The sequence below is a fragment of the Salmo trutta genome, unplaced genomic scaffold, assembly GCF_901001165.1.
Source record: "Salmo trutta unplaced genomic scaffold, fSalTru1.1, whole genome shotgun sequence".
NCBI classification, from domain to species: domain Eukaryota; kingdom Metazoa; phylum Chordata; class Actinopteri; order Salmoniformes; family Salmonidae; genus Salmo; species Salmo trutta.
This window is the reverse complement of record NW_021823319.1, coordinates 117,391-136,706: the sequence shown is the minus strand read 5'-3', so window position 1 is coordinate 136,706 and position 19,316 is coordinate 117,391. Positions and strand designations below refer to the sequence as shown.

The 19,316-nt window shown below is 46.0% G+C and overlaps 1 protein-coding gene across 1 annotated transcript in view; it reads right to left on the bottom strand.

The window, feature by feature from the left end:
* LOC115190095 (ryanodine receptor 2) overlaps positions 1–19,316 on the bottom strand; it is a 222,833-nt gene that overhangs the window by 176,546 nt on the left and 26,971 nt on the right. The window contains exons 8-11 of the mRNA XM_029748570.1: positions 18,108–18,203; positions 8,287–8,405; positions 6,957–7,090; positions 1,258–1,499 (exon numbers count right to left, since the gene is read on the bottom strand). Of these exons, the coding sequence (XP_029604430.1) occupies positions 1,258–1,499; positions 6,957–7,090; positions 8,287–8,405; positions 18,108–18,203 (591 nt within the window). The remainder of the gene's footprint in view (positions 1–1,257; positions 1,500–6,956; positions 7,091–8,286; positions 8,406–18,107; positions 18,204–19,316) is intronic.

The window sequence follows — 19,316 nt, the reverse complement described above, 5'->3', positions numbered from 1 at the left end:
GTAACTATCTAACCTGACACAGGTGAATATAATATAGTAACTATCTAACCTGACTACAGGTGAATATTAATAGAACTATCTAACCTGACTACAGGTGAATATATAGACTATCTAAACCTGACTACAGGTGAATATAATAGACTATCTAACCTGCCTACAGGTGAATATAATATAGTAACTATCTAACCCTGACTACGGTCGTAATATAATATGTAACTATCTAACCTGACTACAGGTGAATATAATCTAGAACTATCTAACCTGACTACAGGTGAATATAATAGACTATCTAACACTGATAAGGTGAATATAATATAGTAACTACTCTAACCTGACTACAGGTGAATATAATATGTAACTATCTAACCTGACTACAGGTGAATATAATAGACTAATCTAACCTGACTACAGGTGAATATAATTATAGTAACTATCTAACCTGACTACAGGTGAATATAATATAGTAACTATCTAACCTGACTACAGGTGAATATAATAGACTATCTAACTGACTACAGGTGAATATAATAGACTATCTAACCTGACTACAGGTGAATATATATAGTAACTATCTAACCTGACTACAGGTGAATATAATATAGTAACTATCTAACCTGACTACAGGTGAATATAATAGGACTATCTAACCTGACTACAGGTGAATATCATATAGTAACTATATAACCTGACTACAGGTGATATATAATATAGTAAACTATCTAACCTGACTACAGGTGATATACTACACTATCTAACCTGACTACAGGTGAATATAATAGACTATCTAACCTGACTACAGGTGAATATAATACAGTAAACTATCTAACCTGACTACAGGTGACTATAATATAGTAAACTATCTAACTGACTACAGGTGAATATAATATAGTAACTATCTAACCTGACTACAGGTGAATATATAGACTATCTAACCTGACTACAGGTGAATATATATAGTAACTATCTAACCTGACTACAGGTGAATATAATCTAGTAACTATCTAACTGACTACAGGTGAATATAATATAGTAAACTATCTAACCTGACTACAGGTGAAATAACTAGACTATCTAACCTGACTACAGGTGAATATAATAGACTATCTAACCTGACTACAGGTGAATATAATATAGTAACTATCTAACCTGACTACAGGTGAATATAATATAGTAACTATCTAACCTGACTACAGGTGAATATAATATAGTAACTATCTAACCTGACTACAGGTGAATATAATAGACTAACTATCTTACCTGACCACAGGTGCAAGCCGTCGAAGCCGTAGGAGTACAGGTCATCACCGAGCCCGTTTCCCCCCCAGCCCTCTCCTCCACCTGGGTAGGGTTGGTAGCCGTCCGTGGTGGCCCAGCCCACTCTTAGATGTGTCGCCTCGGCCGTAACGAAGGGTAACACCTCGTCCACCATCAGCTCGTAATACCACTTCCTGTACTGGGCGGAGCCTTCACTCACACCCAGGAAGATGTTAGGCCTCATGCTGCCATGTGGGAAGAAGGAGAACAAGGGGTTAATGCAGGTTAAAGTTCAACACTGGAACAATGTTGAACGCTGTTGAATTCTCCCAGAGGTTTGACTGAGTTAGATACTGGCAGACTGTTGAATTCTCCCAGAGGTTTGACTGAGTTAGATACTGGCAGACTGTTGAATTCTCCCAGAGGGTTGACTGAGTTAGATACTGGCAGACTGTTGAATTCTCCCAGAGGTTTGACTGAGTTAGATACTGGCAGACTGTTGAATTCTCCCAGAGGTTTGGCTGAGTTAGATACTGGCAGACTGTTGAATTCTCCCAGAGGTTTGACTGAGTTAGATACTGGCAGACTGTTGAATTCTCCCAGAGGTTTGACTGAGTTAGATACTGGCAGACTGTTGAATTCTCCCAGAGGTTTGACTGAGTTAGATACTGGCAGACTGTTGAATTCTCCCAGAGGTTTGACTGAGTTAGATACTGGCAGACTGTTGAATTCTCCCAGAGGTTTGACTGAGTTAGATACTGGCAGACTGTTGAATTCTCCCAGAGGTTTGACTGAGTTAGATACTGGCAGACTGTTGAATTCTCCCAGAGGTTTGACTGAGTTAGATACTGGCAGACTGTTGAATTCTCCCAGAGGTTTGACTGAGTTAGATACTGGCAGACTGTTGAATTCTCCCAGAGGTTTGACTGAGTTAGATACTGGCAGACTGTTGAATTCTCCCAGAGGTTTGACTGAGTTAGATACTGGCAGACTGTTGAATTCTCCCAGAGGTTTGACTGAGTTAGATACTGGCAGACTGTTGAATTCTCCCAGAGGTTTGACTGAGTTAGATACTGGCAGACTGTTGAATGCTTCCACAGAGTTGATTTGAAACCAAAAGGTGTGGTCTGATGAAAACAAGATTGAACTCTTTGGCCTGAATGCCAAGCATCACGTCAGGAGGAAACCTGGCACCATCCCTACGGTGAAGCATGGTGGTGGCAGCATCATACTGTGGGGATGTTTTTCAGTGGCAGGGACTGGGAGACCAGTCAGGATCGAGGGAAAGATGGAGTATAGTACAGAGAGATCCTTGATGAAAACCTGCTCCAGAGCGCTCGGGACCTCAGACTGGGGCAAAGGTTCACCTTCCAACAGGACAACAACCCTAAGCACACTGCCAAGACAACGCAGGAGTGGCTTCGGGACAAGTCTCTGAATGTCCTTGAGTGGCCCAGCCAGAGCCCCGACTTGAACCCGATCAAACATCTCTGGAGAGACCTGAAAATAGCTGTGCAGCTACACTCCCCATCCAACCTGACAGAGCTTGAGAGGATCTGCAGAGAAGAATGGGAGAAACTCCCCAAATACAGCTTTGCAGTGTCCTACCCAAGAAGACTCGAGGTGCCAAAGGTGTTTCAACAAAGTACTGAGTAAAGGGTCTAATACTTATGTAAATGTCACCGTTTCAGGAGACTAGGCGTATGTTGCTGGTCACTACTTCACAGGAGAGACGTTTGAATGTAAACTTTTTTTTTAATCAAGATGCATTTTTTGGGCAGAACTTTTCATATGCCTTAATAACACACTTGTATGCCATCTGTAAATATGAATTAAAACATTTTTAAATTATGAGCCTAGTTGGTTTAGCCACAGAAAAAGAAAGCAACCTTCCCACCGGCCATTGATTGGCTGAGATAATGACTGGGCTGGACATGCCGAGAGATGAGTTTGGATTGGTCTGCCATATAGCACGCTTCGGTCTATTTGAGCTGGTCAGTATGTGTTGGTAATCATGTCTAACGCGGCTTTTAAAAAATATATATATCGCGTAGTAAAACTGCATAAGTGTTGCTCTTCAATTTCTGGAGGACCGAGTTCAGTGGAATTCGAGTATGATAGCAAAGGAGATGGAGAAAACACCTGTGTCCGGATTACATCTTCAAACTAAGGGCAACCATGGCATCCGTGACAGGAGACGCCTCCATCTATGATGTATACGGGTAAGAAAGTGGTTTCATTTCAAGTTAAAGTGTACTGTTATCTAGATAACATTAGCTGGCTGGCTCGCTAGCTAACGTTACGTTCATGCAGGGTAGCAACGTTATGAGTTGGGATTGCGGTTCATTGTTTGGCTAGCAAGCTAGCTACATGTCTTAACAAAATACTCCACTATGCAAGTTATCCGTTTCAATAGAATGTCACTGTGCCAACTGTTGATAGACGTTGGTTAGCTACCTGCGGATTCATGCAGGGTAGTGTGATTATGGTTCATTGTTAGCTAGCTAGCTAGCTATATGTCTTAAGTAAAGTAACCATTTTGGGTACATTCGTAAATTCAGTCTAGCCATCTACTCCAATTTTCAGAGGACTCTCGTCTGAGTGTGCCAGAGCGCAGCATATTTGATGAATTTACGAACGTTCAACACCAGTTGAATACGTCTGGTGTCAGTAAACGTCGGCAAAAAAACGTTATAAAATTGTTGTCAGCAGCACAGTTAGTCACCAACGCTCTGGATAACATGAAAACAGCCTAACCAGCTCTGCTAGGGAGAGTAAAATGATCAGAGTGGGGTGTTCTCTCATTATGTGTCTGGAAGTAGCTAGCAAGCTAGCCAATGTTAGCACGTTAGCTTGGGTGCTTGACTGCCGTTGTGAGGGCAGAACGTTCGGATCAACCCTACTCATCGGCCAGAGCGTCCAGTGTGCGCTTTGAAACGCTCTGAATTTATGAACGAACATTCTGACAGCACTGTTGCAGTCACCAACGCTCTGGATAACATAACAGCCTAACCAGCTCTGCTAGGGTGAGTACTGTTCAGTGAGCTGTTCTCTCATTTGTGTCTGGAAGTAGCTAGCAAGTTAGCTTGAGTGCTTGACTGGTATTTTTTAAATATTGTTTTTTGTAATTATTATTATGAATAAAACAAATACAAAAACAGAAATACAGCGGCAAGAAACAGTATGTGAACCCTTTGGAAATACCTGGATTTCTGCATAAATTGGTCAACAAATTAGATCTGATCTTCATCTAAGTCACAACAATAGACAAACACAGTGTGCTTAAACTAATAACACACAAATGATTGTATTTGTCTTGTCTATATTGAATACATCATTTAAACATTTAGAGTGTAGGTTGGGTAAAGTATGTGAACCCCCTAGGCTAATGACTTCTCTAAAGGCTAATGACTTCTCCAAAACTAATTGGAGTCAGTAGTAAACTAACCTGGAGTCCAATCAATTAGACGAGATTGGAGATGTTTGTTAGAGCTGCCCTGTCCTATAAAAAAAACACTCACAAAATGTTAGTTTGCTATTCACAAGAAGCATTGCCTGATGTGAACCATGCCTCGAACAAAAGAGATTAAGAATTGTTGACTTGCATAAAGCTGGAAAGGGTTACAAAAGTATCTCTAACAGAATGGCTTCAACAGAAGAGAAATACTCCTTCTGGAGTGGTCCAGTCAGAGTCCTGACCTCAACCCGATTTGAGATGCTGTGGCATGACCTCAAGAGAGCACTTCACACCAGACAGCCCAAGAATATTGCTGAACTGAAACAGTTTTGTAAAGAGCAATGGTCTAAAATTCCTCCTGACCGTTGTGCAGGTCTGATCCACAACTACAGAAAACGTTTGGTTGAGGATATTGCTGCCAAAGGAGGGTCAACCAGTTATTACATCCAAGGGTTCACATACTTTTCCCACCCTGCACAGTGAACGTTTACATGGTGGATTCAATAAAGACATGAAAATGTATAATTGTTTGTGTGTTATTAGTTTAAACAGACAGACTGTGTCTGTCTATTGTTGTGACCTAGATGAAGATCAGATCAAATTTTATGACCAAAATCCAGGTATTTCCAAAGAGTTTACATACTTTTTCTTGCCGCTGTACACAAACAAGAGTACATAAACCTAACACAGGGGTACTACATATCGAGACACAATTTCAATATTTCAAAAAGTTTTATGGTGCGTATTGCTTTTTTGTTTACTAATAATTTCAAAATAATATTTCAATTGTGTGGAGATTGATTAGGGGGAAAAACAATTTAATACATTTTACAATAAGGCTGTAACGTAACAAAATATGGAAAAAGTCAAGGGGTCTGAATACTTTACAAATGCACTGTACATACTATGTTACCGACCGGCTGGCCAATCCTAACCACAGCCAATCAAGAAAAGGATAACAGACTAATGCCAACTGAACTGTCAACTGTCAATCATATCATCTAACTTAAGTGTGATTCTATTCATCTGAACAACCTTCCATGTTCCATCATCTGAATATAAAGAATGAGGTCAGAGACATTAGCATAATGTCTGACTGGTGGATTGTATTGAGCCCTGGGCTGTAGTGTCGTATGAGGGAATCCTACTACACCGGCTCTGACACTCGTCGGATAAGGCAGGGCTTGCAAACAATCACGGATCACAAAGGGAAACCCAGCCGCGAGCTGCCATGTGGCGAGAGCCTACCAGATGAGTGAAATATCTTCTATGCTCGCTTCGAGGCTAGCAACACTGAACCATGCATGAGAGCACCATCTGTTCCGGATGAATGTGTGATCACGCTCTCCGTAGCCGATGTAAGTAAGTCCTTTAAACAGGTTAACATTCACAAGGCCAACAGATTACCCGGCACCGGTAGTCAGAGCATGAGCTGCCAAGTGTCTTCACTGACATTTTCAACCTCTCCCTGACCCAGTCTGTAATACCATCATGTTTCAAGCAGACCATCATAGTCCCTGTGCCCAAAAATGCCAAGGTAACCTGCCTAAATGACTCCCGACCCGTAGCACTCTATAAACATATCTATAAACATGAAATGCTTTGAAAAGCTGGTCATGGCTCACATCAACACCATCATCCCAGACACCCTGGACCCACTGCCAGGACAACAACCTCTCCCTCAAGACAAAGGAGATGATGGTGAACTACAGGAAATAGAGGTCAGAGCCGCCGCCCACATCGTCAGGGCTGTAGTGGAGCAGGTCGAGTTTCTAACTACTGTACCTGCTGACATGGTTGACAAGTTACGTCTGCAGCAGCAGGTCTCTGCCAGGTAGCAGGGTTAGGGTTAGAGTTACGGTCAGGGTCAGGGTTAGGGTAGGTTAGGGCTTGGGTATGTTAGGGTTAGGGTTAGGGTCAGGGTCAGGGTTATGGGTAGGGGTAGGGTAGGTTAGGGTTAGGGTTTGAGTCAGGGTTAGGGTAGGTCAGGGTTAGGGTTAGGGTTAGGGTTAGGGTCAGGGTTTGGGTTAGGGTTAGGGTCAGGGTTAGGATAGGGTCAGGGTTTGGGTTAGGGGAGGGTTAGGGTTAGGGTCAGGGTTAGGGTTTGGGTTAGTGTCGGGTTAGGGTAGGTTAGGGTTTGGGATAGGGTTAGGGTTAGTGTCAGGGTTAGGGTTAGGGTAGGTTAAGGTTAGGGTTAGGGTAGGTTAGGGTTTGGGTCAGGGGAGGTGGAGGAGGAAGGATGTACCTGCTGACATGGTTGACAAGTCGTGTCTGTAGCAGCAGGTCTCTGCCAGGTAGCAGGTTGTCACAGATCAGGTGCTGGTTGGACCGGACCGCCACACCATGACAGACACACAGAGAACAGAGCACGTCCAGAACCTGTAGGGTTAACATATAGAATAGACCATGATACAGATCAGATGCTGGACCGGACCGCACCACCATGACAGACACACAGAGAACAGAGCACGTCCAGAACCTGTAGGGTTAACATATAGAATAGACCATGATACAGATCAGATGCTGGTTGGACCGGACCGGACCACCACACCATGACAGACACACAGAGAACAGAGCACGTCCAGAACCTGTAGGGTTAACATATAGAATAGACCATGATACAGATCAGATGCTGGTTGGACCGGACCGGACCACCACACCATGACAGACACACAGAGAACAGAGCACGTCCAGAACCTGTAGGGTTAACATATAGAATAGACCATGATACAGATCAGATGCTGGTTGGACCTCACCCAACAAACTAAATTGTTGTTAACATGCATTCAGAGTGTAGACTACATTATTGCCTAATCTGCAATTTAACTTGATGCTGTTGACAGCGGAGATAAAACATCTACAGAGAGGTAAAATGGCGATGCTATTGTCAAAATGGAACGACAGGGCTTTCTACTTAAGGCTCACCCGACACGACTCACTGGAGAGAAAGTACAGGACATTTCAATCATTTAGATGTGGCAACATGACCAAGCCTTTCAGTAATGTTGGTCCATTAGCTAATCATGTAAAAACAAGGGGAACATTAAAGTTATTAAAGTTATCGAGCGCTTGAGTTGTTCGCCGTGTATCGCGTGAACATCTGTGATATACAGCTATATAGTTATATTGATTTGCTTCAATTCTCAACTCATCAGCCAGCAAAATAAAACATTTCCAAAACTAATACCTCTTCTAAAAATCAATAACAAGACATATGTACTCTGAAAATATTGAAACGTTAAATGAAATATTGTGAAAGAGTGGAGCCGACCCACTGGTGCAAAATGTCGCTAACAAATGTATCATCACAATTCACTGTAAAGAAACAGCGAATAAACAATTCATAGTCCATTCTGTATATAATCTCTGTTAAATAGGTAGTTCCATCACCCAGCTAGGACATCATCCATTCTATATATAATCTCTGTTAAATAGGTAGTTCCACCACCCAGCTAGGAGATCATCCATTCTATATATATAATCTCTGTTAAATAGGTAGGTTCATCACCCAGCTAGGACATCATCCATTCTATATATAATCTCTGTTAAATAGGTAGGTGGTCTCCTCTACCCACCTTGTGGTTTCGTCCATGTTTGTCTAGCAGAGAGATGATTGACTTGATGTGTCCCTCCTTGATGATGTTCAGAGCTTCAGGACTCTCCACCAGGACACAGTGAAGCACCTCCAAGATACCTGAACACAACAAGCACACAGTTAGTATCACACCAACACCCTACTAACCTAAACTAACTAACCCTTGATGATGAAGATGAGAGCTTCAGGACTCTTCAACAGGACAGAGTGAAGGACCTCCAGGACATATGGAGAACGGAATTACAAAACACCAACAAACGAGTTATAAACACCAACAAACAGGATTCCTGAATGCCAGACGAGTTATAAACACCAACAAACAGGATTCCTGAATGCCAGACGAGTTATAAACACCAACAAACAGGATTCCTGAATGCCAGACGAGTTATAAACACCAACAAACAGGATTCCTGAATGCCAGACGAGTTATAAACAACATCACAGTTATTCCACCAGGACACAGTGCAGAACCTCCGGCTCTATCTATTGGCAGATAATAAGCTGTTTTTTATCTAAAGGCTTAATACAAGTAATTGATCTTATTTCTAGATATTTTTTAGGTTAAAATAAGCAAAATTATCTGCCAAACTTGGTACGAAAAAACAAGAAAATAAAACACATTTTAAATGAATTCTTAATATAAGACAATATTAGATTTAACTTTTTTTGCAGTGTATCACCAGCTACCAGTCAGCCTCCCCTGTGTAACGACCATCCCAGGGTTGAATGGCGGGAACCCGGTTACTGAGATTCACTAGGATGTACCGACCAAAACCTCTCCCTTTTCCCATGATAAACAATTGCGAGAAACCGGTAAATTATAATACATTATTGATGTGAACAGCAACGCGTGAAATGGAACTGTTAAATTATATATAATGTCTAAATCAACAGCTGCTGCATGATGAATCATCAACGCTCAGGGTGGGGACAGACAGCCCCTCTCAGGGTGGGGACAGACAGCCCATCTCAGGGTGGAGGGACAGACAGCCCATCTCAGGGTGGGGACAGACAGCCCATCTCAGGGTGGGGACAGACAGTCCATCTCAGGGTGGGGGACAGACAGCCCCTCTCAGGGTGGGGACAGACAGCCCATCTCAGGGTGGGGGACAGACAGCCCATCTCAGGGTGGAGGGACAGACAGCCCATCTCAGGGTGGGGACAGACAGCCCCTCTCAGGGTGGGGACAGACAGCCCATCTCAGGGTGGGGACAGACAGCCCATCTCAGGGTGGGGACAGACAGCCCATCTCAGGGTGGGGACAGACAGCCCCTCTCAGGGTGGGGACAGACGGCCCATCTCAGGGTGGGGACAGACGGCCCATCTCAGGGTGAAGGGACAGACAGCCCCTCTCAGGGTGGAGGGACAGACAGCCCATCTCAGGGTGGAGGGACAGACGGCCCATCTCAGGGTGGGGACAGACAGCCCCTCTCAGGGTGGGGACAGACAGCCTATCTCAGGGTGGGGACAGACAGCCCATCTCAGGGTGGAGGGACAGACAGCCCATCTCAGGGTGGAGGGACAGACAGACCATCTCAGGGTGGAGGGACAGATAGCCCATCTCAGGGTGGGGACAGACAGCCCATCTCAGGGTGGAGGGACAGACAGCCCATCTCAGGGAGGAGGGACAGACAGCCCATCTCAGGGTGGGGACAGACAGCCCATCTCAGAGAGGAGGGACAGACAGCCCATCTCAGGGTGGAAGGATAAACAGCCCATCTCAGGGTGGAGGGACAGACAGCCCATCTCAGGGTGGGGGACAGACAGCCCATCTCACTATGGGGGACAGACAGCCCATCTCAGGGTGGGGACAGACAGCCCATCTCAGGGTGGAGGGACAGACAGCCCATCTCAGGGTGGAGGGACAGACAGCCCATCTCAGGGTGGAGGGACAGACAGCCCATCTCAGGGTGGGGACAGACAGCCCATCTCAGGGTGGATGGACAGACAGCCCATCTCAGGGAGGAGGGACAGACAGCCCATCTCAGGGTGGGGACAGACAGCCCATCTCAGAGAGGAGGGACAGACAGCCCATCTCAGGGTGGAAGGATAAACAGCCCATCTCAGGGTGGAGGGACAGACAGCCCATCTCAGGGTGGGGGACAGACAGCCCATCTCACTATGGGGGACAGACAGCCCATCTCAGGGTGGGGGACAGACAGCCCATCTCACTATGGGGGACAGACAGCCCATCTCAGGGTGGAGGGACAGACAGCCCATCTCAGGGTGGAGGGACAGACAGCCCATCTCAGGGTGGGGACAGACGGCCCATCTCAGGGTGGAGGGACAGACAGCCCATCTCAGGGTGGGGACAGACAGCCCATCTCAGGGTGGGGACAGACAGCCCATCTCAGGGTCTATACTACAGTAATATAAAGACTGAATGTACCATCTCTATCTGGCTAGTCTATACTACAGTAATATATAGACTGAATGTACCATCTCTATCTGGCTAGTCTATACTACAGTAATATAAAGACTGAATGTACCATCTCTATCTGGCTAGTCTATACTACAGTAATATATAGACTGAATGTACCATCTCTATCTGGCTAGTCTATACTACAGTAATATAAAGACTGAATGTACCATCTCTATCTGGCTAGTCTATACTACAGTAATATATAGACTGAATGTACCATCTCTATCTGGCTAGTCTATACTACAGTAATATAAAGACTGAATGTACCATCTCTATCTGGCTAGTTTATACTACAGTAATATATAGACTGAATGTACCATCTCTATCTGGTTAGTCTATACTACAGTAATATAAAGACTGATTGTACCATCTCTATCTGGCTAGTCTATACTACAGTAATATATAGACTGAATGTACCATCTCTATCTGGCTAGTCTATACTACAGTAATATAAAGACTGAATGTACCATCTCTATCTGGCTAGTCTATACTACAGTAATATAAAGACTGAATGTACCATCTCTATCTGGCTAGTCTATACTACAGTAATATAAAGACTGAATGTACCATCTCTATCTGGCTAGTCTATACTACAGTAATATAAAGACTGAATGTACCATCTCTATCTGGCTAGTCTATACTACAGTAATATATAGACTGATTGTACCATCTCTATCTGGCTAGTCTATACTACAGTAATATAAAGACTGAATGTACCATCTCTATCTGGCTAGTCTATACTACAGTAATATAAAGACTGAATGTACCATCTCTATCTGGCTAGTCTATACTACAGTAATATAAAGACTGAATGTACCATCTCTATCTGGTTAGTCTATACTACAGTAATATAAAGACTGAATGTACCATCTCTATCTGGCTAGTCTATACTACAGTAATATAAAGACTGAATGTACCATCTCTATCTGGCTAGTCTATACTACAGTAATATAAAGACTGAATGTACCATCTCTATCTGGCTAGTCTATACTACAGTAATATATAGACTGAATGTACCATCTCTATCTGGCTAGTCTATACTACAGTAATATAAAGACTGAATGTACCATCTCTATCTGGCTAGTCTATACTACAGTAATATATAGACTGATTGTACCATCTCTATCTGGCTAGTCTATACTACAGTAATATAAAGACTGAATGTACCATCTCTATCTGGCTAGTCTATACTACAGTAATATAAAGACTGAATGTACCATCTCTATCTGGCTAGTCTATACTACAGTAATATAAAGACTGAATGTACCATCTCTATCTGGTTAGTCTATACTACAGTAATATAAAGACTGAATGTACCATCTCTATCTGGCTAGTCTATACTACAGTAATATAAAGACTGAATGTACCATCTCTATCTGGCTAGTCTATACTACAGTAATATAAAGACTGAATGTACCATCTCTATCTGGCTAGTCTATACTACAGTAATATATAGACTGAATGTACCATCTCTATCTGGCTAGTCTATACTACAGTAATATAAAGACTGAATGTACCTCTAATTTATCATCTATATCTGTTTTTTTGGGGTCACCTTATTTTTTCATTGTAAAGATTATATATGTATATATTATATACATTATTATTATTATATATATTATATATTATATATATTTATAAAGATTATATATGTTTTATATTGCAGCTGCAGTTTTAAAAAAGCCTATCACTTGAATATCGTTGCTTTAAATCAGTGTCACGCACGAGCCCTCTCTCGCTGTCTTGCCCTCTCTCGCTGTCTTGCCCTCTCTCGCTGTCTTGCTCCCTCTCTCGCTGTCTTGCTCCCTCTCTCGCTGTCTTGCCCTCTCTCGCTGTCTTGCTCCCTCTCTCGCTGTCTTGCCCTCTCTCGCTGTCTTGCTCCCTCTCTCGCTGTCTTGCTCCCTCTCTCGCTGTCTTGCCCTCTCTCGCTGTCTTGCCCTCTCTCGCTGTCTTGCTCCCTCTCTCGCTGTCTTGCTCCCTCTCTCGCTCTCTTGCCCTCTCTCGCTGTCTTGCCCTCTCTCGCTGTCTTGCTCCCTCTCTCGCTGTCTTGCTCCCTCTCTCGCTGTCTTGCCCTCTCTCGCTGTCTTGCCCTCTCTCGCTGTCTTGCCCTCTCTCGCTGTCTTGCCCTCTCTCGCTGTCTTGCTCCCTCTCTCGCTGTCTTGCTCCCTCTCTCGCTGTCTTGCCCTCTCTCGCTGTCTTGCCCTCTCTCGCTGTCTTGCCCTCTCTCGCTGTCTTGCCCTCTCTCGCTGTCTTGCTCCCTCTCTCGCTGTCTTGCTCCCTCTCTCGCTGTCTTGCCCTCTCTCGCTGTCTTGCTCCTCTCTCGCTGTCTTGCCCTCTCTCGCTGTCTTGCTCCCTCTCTCGCTGTCTTGCCCTCTCTCGCTGTCTTGCCCACTCTCTCGCTGTCTTGCTCCCTCTCTCGCTGTCTTGCCCTCTCTCGCTGTCTTGCCCTCTCTCGCTGTCTTGCCCTCTCTCGCTGTCTTGCCCTCTCTCGCTGTCTTGCCCTCTCTCGCTGTCTTGCTCCCTCTCTCGCTGTCTTGCTCCCTCTCTCGCTGTCTTGCCCTCTCTCGCTGTCTTGCCCTCTCTCGCTGTCTTGCCCTCTCTCGCTGTCTTGCTCCCTCTCTCGCTGTCTTGCCCTCTCTCGCTGTCTTGCCCTCTCTCGCTGTCTTGCCCTCTCTCGCTGTCTTGCCCTCTCTCGCTGTCTTGCTCCCTCTCTCGCTGTCTTGCCCTCTCTCGCTGTCTTGCCCTCTTTCGCTGTCTTGCCCTCTCTCGCTGTCTTGCCCTCTCTCGCTGTCTTGCCCTCTCTCCCTCTCTCGCTGTCTTGCCCTCTTTCGCTGTCTTGCCCTCTCTCGCTGTCTTGCTCCCTCTCTCGCTGTCTTGCCCTCTCTCGCTGTCTTGCCCTCTCTCGCTGTCTTGCCCTCTCTCGCTGTCTTGCTCCCTCTCTCGCTGTCTTGCTCCTCTCTCGCTGTCTTGCTCCCTCTCTCGCTGTCTTGCCCTCTCTCGCTGTCTTGCCCTCTCTCGCTGTCTTGCTCCCTCTCTCGCTGTCTTGCCCTCTCTCGCTGTCTTGCCCTCTCTCGCTGTCTTGCCCTCTCTCGCTGTCTTGCTCCCTCTCTCGCTGTCTTGCTCCTCTCTCGCTGTCTTGCTCCCTCTCTCGCTGTCTTGCCCTCTCTCGCTGTCTTGCCCCCTCTCTCGCTGTCTTGCTCCCTCTCTCGCTGTCTTGCCCTCTCTCGCTGTCTTGCCCTCTCTCGCTGTCTTGCTCCTCTCTCGCTGTCTTGCTCCCTCTCTCGCTGTCTTGCCCTCTCTCGCTGTCTTGCCCTCTCTCGCTGTCTTGCTCCCTCTCTCGCGGTCTTGCTCCAATCTCTCGCGTCTTGCCCTCTCTCGCTGTCTTGCCCTCTCTCGCTGTCTTGCCCTCTCTGCGCTGTCTTGCCCTCTCTCGCTGTCTTGCTCCCTCTCTCGCTGTCTGGCCCTCTCTCGCTGTCTTGCCCTCTCTCGCTGTCTTGCCCTCTCTCGCTGTCTTGCTCCCTCTCTCGCTGTCTTGCCCTCTCTCGCTGTCTTGCCCTCTTTCGCTGTCTTGCCCTCTCTCGCTGTCTTGCCCTCTCTCGCTGTCTTGCCCTCTCTCGCTGTCTTGCCCTCTCTCGCTGTCTTGCCCTCTTTCGCTGTCTTGCCCTCTCTCGCTGTCTTGCTCACTCTCTCGCTGTCTTGCTCACTCTCTCGCTGTCTTGCCCTCTCTCGCTGTCTTGCCCTCTTTCGCTGTCTTGCCCTCTCTCGCTGTCTTGCTCACTCTCTCGCTGTCTTGCTCACTCTCTCGCTGTCTTGCCCTCTCTCGCTGTCTTGCCCTCTCTCGCTGTCTTGCCCTCTCTCGCTGTCTTGCTCCCTCTCTCGCTGTCTTGCTCCTCTCTCGCTGTCTTGCTCCCTCTCTCGCTGTCTTGCCCTCTCTCGCTGTCTTGCCCTCTCTCGCTGTCTTGCCCTCTCTCGCTGTCTTGCCCTCTCTCGCTGTCTTGCTCCCTCTCTCGCTGTCTTGCTCCTCTCTCGCTGTCTTGCCCTCTCTCGCTGTCTTGCTCCCTCTCTCGCTGTCTTGCTCCTCTCTCGCTGTCTTGCCCTCTCTCGCTGTCTTGCTCCCTCTCTCGCTGTCTTGCTCCCTCTCTCGCTGTCTTGCTCCCTCTCTCGCTGTCTTGCTCCCTCTCCATCAACTCCATTCAAATTGCATGCAGAAAAGATCATCCTGTTCTAGATTTATATTCAGTCCATTCGGAAAGTACTCGGACCCCTTGACTATTTCTACATTCTGTTTACGTTACAGCTTTATTCTGAAATGTATTCAATAAAAATGGTCCTCATCAATCTACACACAATACATCCCATAATGACAAAGCAAAAACAGGATTTTTAGACATTTTTGCTAATTTATTAAAAATAGAAAACACAAATACCTTATTTACATAAGTATTCAGACCCTTTTGCTATGAGACTCTAAATTGAGTTCAGGTGCATCCTGTTTCCATTGATCATCCTTGAGATGTTTCTACAACTTGATTGGTGTTCACTTGTGGTAAATTCAATTGATTGGACATGTTTACTACTCAAAAGACGTCTTAATTCTCACTCAAAAAAACTCCAGTGGCTTATTTTTCAAATTGAGATGTTAAGTTTCTAAATGTCTGTGCGAGAGTGAAGGTTTCATCGAGGTGTCAGATAGTACTTTTGCACATATAACACACTGTGGCTGAGGAAAGGCACTAGTCCCAATATAAGTGAACCCCAAATCAATGTATTTCTCATCATATTTATCGCCTCTTCGATGGTCCAACGTCCCTGTCTGTTGTTCCGTGCTTTCCCGGGTAAGGGGGGCAGTAGCTCTTCGGCTGCATCAGATTCACAACTGTCAGTGTCCGTGCTAGCTGGGCTAACAACACATGTAGTATTACTGATGCTATCATTGGATGTGCTCGTGGAAGCAGATCAACTTGTGTCGTCGACAGGTGCAGGTGTAGTACTGCTGGTAGTAGCAGAATGAGCAGCAGCTACGTTTGGCTACAAAAATCACATTTTTATTTGGGGTACCCCCGACGGCATTGCGCGTACCTCTGTTTGAGAATACCTGAGGTAGGCTAATATTATGAAAGGTATAAAAGCTTCAGCCTACTAATTATACAAATAGGCCCTATTATATTTCAACATTTAAATCATATTCGCTAGCCTATACCAGCCTACACCAGCCTATACCAGCCTATACCAGCCTATACCAGCTTACACCAGCCTACACCAGCCTATACCAGCCTATACTAGCCTATACTAGCCTATACTAGCCTATATTGCCTATACCAGCCTATACTAGCCTATACCAGCCTATACCAGCCTATACCAGCCTATACCAGCCTATACTAGCCTATACTAGCCTATACCAGCCTATGCCAGCCTATACTAGCCTATACCAGCCTATACCAGCCTATACCAGCCTATATCAGCCTATACCAGCCTATACTAGCCTATACCAGCCTATACCAGCCTATATTGCCTATACCAGCCTATACCAGCCTATATCAGCCTATACTAGCCTATACCAGCCTATACCAGCCTATATTGCCTATACCAGCCTATATCAGCCTATACCAGCCTATGCTAGCCTATACCAGCCTATACCAGCCTATATTGCCTATACCAGCCTATACCAGCCTATACCAGCCTATATTGCCTATACCAGCCTATGCCAGCCTATACCAGCCTATACCAGCCTATACCAGCCTATATTGCCTATACCAGCCTATACTAGCCTATACTAGCCTACACCAGCCTATACCAGCCTATGCCAGCTTATACCAGCCTATATTGCCTATACCAGCCTATACTAGCCTATACTAGCCTATACCAGCCTATACCAGCCTATGCCAGCCTATACCAGCCTATGCCAGCCTATACCAGCCTATACCAGCCTATACTAGCCTATACCAGCCTATACCAGCCTATACCAGCCTATACTAGCCTATACCAGCCTATACCAGCCTATACTAGCCTATACCGGCCTATACCGGCCTATACCGGCCTATACTGGCCTATACTAGCCTATACCAGCCTATACCAGCCTATACTAGCCTATACCAGCCTATACCAGCCTATACCAGCCTATACTAGCCTATACCAGCCTATACTAGCCTATACCAGCCTATACCAGCCTATACCAGCCTATTATTTATATGCTTTTGAATGACACTTACAGTTTTGGCAGGAAATACTGGGTTACCAGGGAGAAAAGTGATTTATTCTCGGGTTGGGACATTTGTAAAATACCAGGGAAAATATTCAACCCTCGACCCTCATTACACCAGTCATCTCTAATTCAAACTCTCCTCGTGTTCAAAACCATGCCACCCTCGCAATAATTGAAGAGGGCTTTCAATGTTGAGGTGTGTCCATGCGTATGCAGATGAATTCAGGTTCAATCAGGTGTGCCTCTCTAGGTGAGGAGAGAGAGAGAGAGCGTGGAGGAAATGCACTCCATCCCACCTCCGTTACTTACATTAGAACAAGAGTGGCCACCTGTCAACTATAAATGTCTCCTTATTCTGTTCTACAATATTCAAACCAGAAATAGACTGAGTCACTGGGGATATGCTGGCAGAGATATATGTTTGTATGGCGTTAGATATGCGGCATGTTAGGCGTTTCATAACTCTTGGTGGAATGAGTGGCCGTCCTGCTCGTCTCTAGCTTTCATCCACCTACATACACGCTCAGAGGAGAGGAGAGGAGAGGAGAGGGAGAGGAGAGGAGAGGAGGGGTGAGGAGGGGAGAGGAGAGGAGAGGAGAGGAGAGGAGAGGAGAGGAGAGGAGAGGAGAGGGAGAGGGAAGGAGAATCCACACTGCAGCCAACACGTTCATTCTTTGCAGCAGGAAGTAGAAATGGGGGAAAAATCTGTTTCGTTCTATATCTCCTTCTCTCTCCCTCCTCATTCTGTCTCCCTCCTCCTCTCTCCTACCCTCCTCCTCCTCTGTCTCTCTCCCTCTCATTCTCTCTCTCTCTCTCTCTCATTCTCTCTCTCCCTCTCATTCTCTCTCTCTCTCTCATTCTCTCTCTCCCTCTCATTCTCTCTCTCTCTCTCATTCTCTCTCTCTCTCTCGCTCTCTCCTTTTCTCTCTCCCTCTATCCTAATTCTCTCTCTCTCCTCATTCTCTGTCTCTGTCTCTCTCCTCATTCTGTCTCTCTCTCTCTATTTCTCTCTCCCCCTGTCTCTCTCTCTCTCTCTCTCTCTCTCCCCCTCTCCCTATTCTCTCTTGCTTTACTGTAACAGTGATACTACTGCAGATTGTCTATGCTGCTGCAACAGTGATATGTGATAATGCCATACAGGAGGGTAAAACGGATATATTGATTATAGATCACTTACCAGACGAGGCCTCCAGTCTCTCCAGCCGGCTGATCAACCAATCCAACGAGCCGGAGAACTGAGCACAATTCTTCCTGTTGCCCCTTATCAACGCAGCTAGAGGACAAGAGGGAGGAGAGGAAGAAAGAGTGAAAGATTGAGAGAGGGATACAGAGACATTGTGAGAGATCAAGGGATTGAGAGGGATACAGAAAGTGAAGAGAGGGGTCCAGAAAGGTGGACACAGAGATCAAGAGAAGGAGAAAGGTTACAGGAGGGTACAGACTTTAAAATCAGAACAAACGCATTTTGACAAGCAGTATATTCCCTTCCTTGGCTCCAGTACAGTCAATAGAATACACATCTAGATTCAGGTGCAGCATCTGTAGCTTCTAGAAAACATCTAGAGACACATCTAGCTTCAGGTGCAGCATCTGGAGCTTCTAGAAAACATCTAGAGACACATCTAGCTTTAGGTGCAGCATCTGTATCTTCTAGAAAACATCTAGAGACACATCTAGCTTCAGGTGCAGCATCTGGAGCTTCTAGAAAACATCCAGAGGCAGCATGGAACCATTAGCATCAGTTAGGGCTGAGGGCTGAGGCAGCATGGAACCATTAGCATCCGTTAGGGCTGAGGGCTGAGGCAGCATGGAACCATTAGCATCCGTTAGGGCTGAGGGCTGAGGCAGCATGGAACCATTAGCATCCGTTAGGGCTGAGGGCTGAGGCAGCATGGAACCATTAGCATCCGTTAGGGCTGAGGGCTGAGGCAGCATGGAACCATTAGCATCCGTTAGGGCTGAGGGCTGAGGCAGCATGGAACCATTAGCATCAGTTAGGGCTGAGGGCTGAGGCAGCATGGAACCATTAGCATCCGTTAGGGCTGAGGGCTGAGGCAGCATGGAACCATTAGCATCCGTTAGGGCTGAGGGCTGAGGCAGCATGGAACCATTAGCATCAGTTAGGGCTGAGGGCTGAGGCAGCATGGAACCATTAGCATCAGTTAGGGCTGAGGGCTGAGGCAGCATGGAACCATTAGCATCCGTTAGGGCTGAGGCAGCATGGAAGCATTAGCATCAGTTAGGGCTGAGGGCTGAGGCAGCAACGAGGCAGCATGGGACCATTAGCATCAGTTAAGGCTGAGGGCTGAGGCAGCAACGAGGCAGCATGGGACCATTAGCATCAGTTAAGGCTGAGGGCTGAGGCAGCAACGAGGAGGCAGCACAT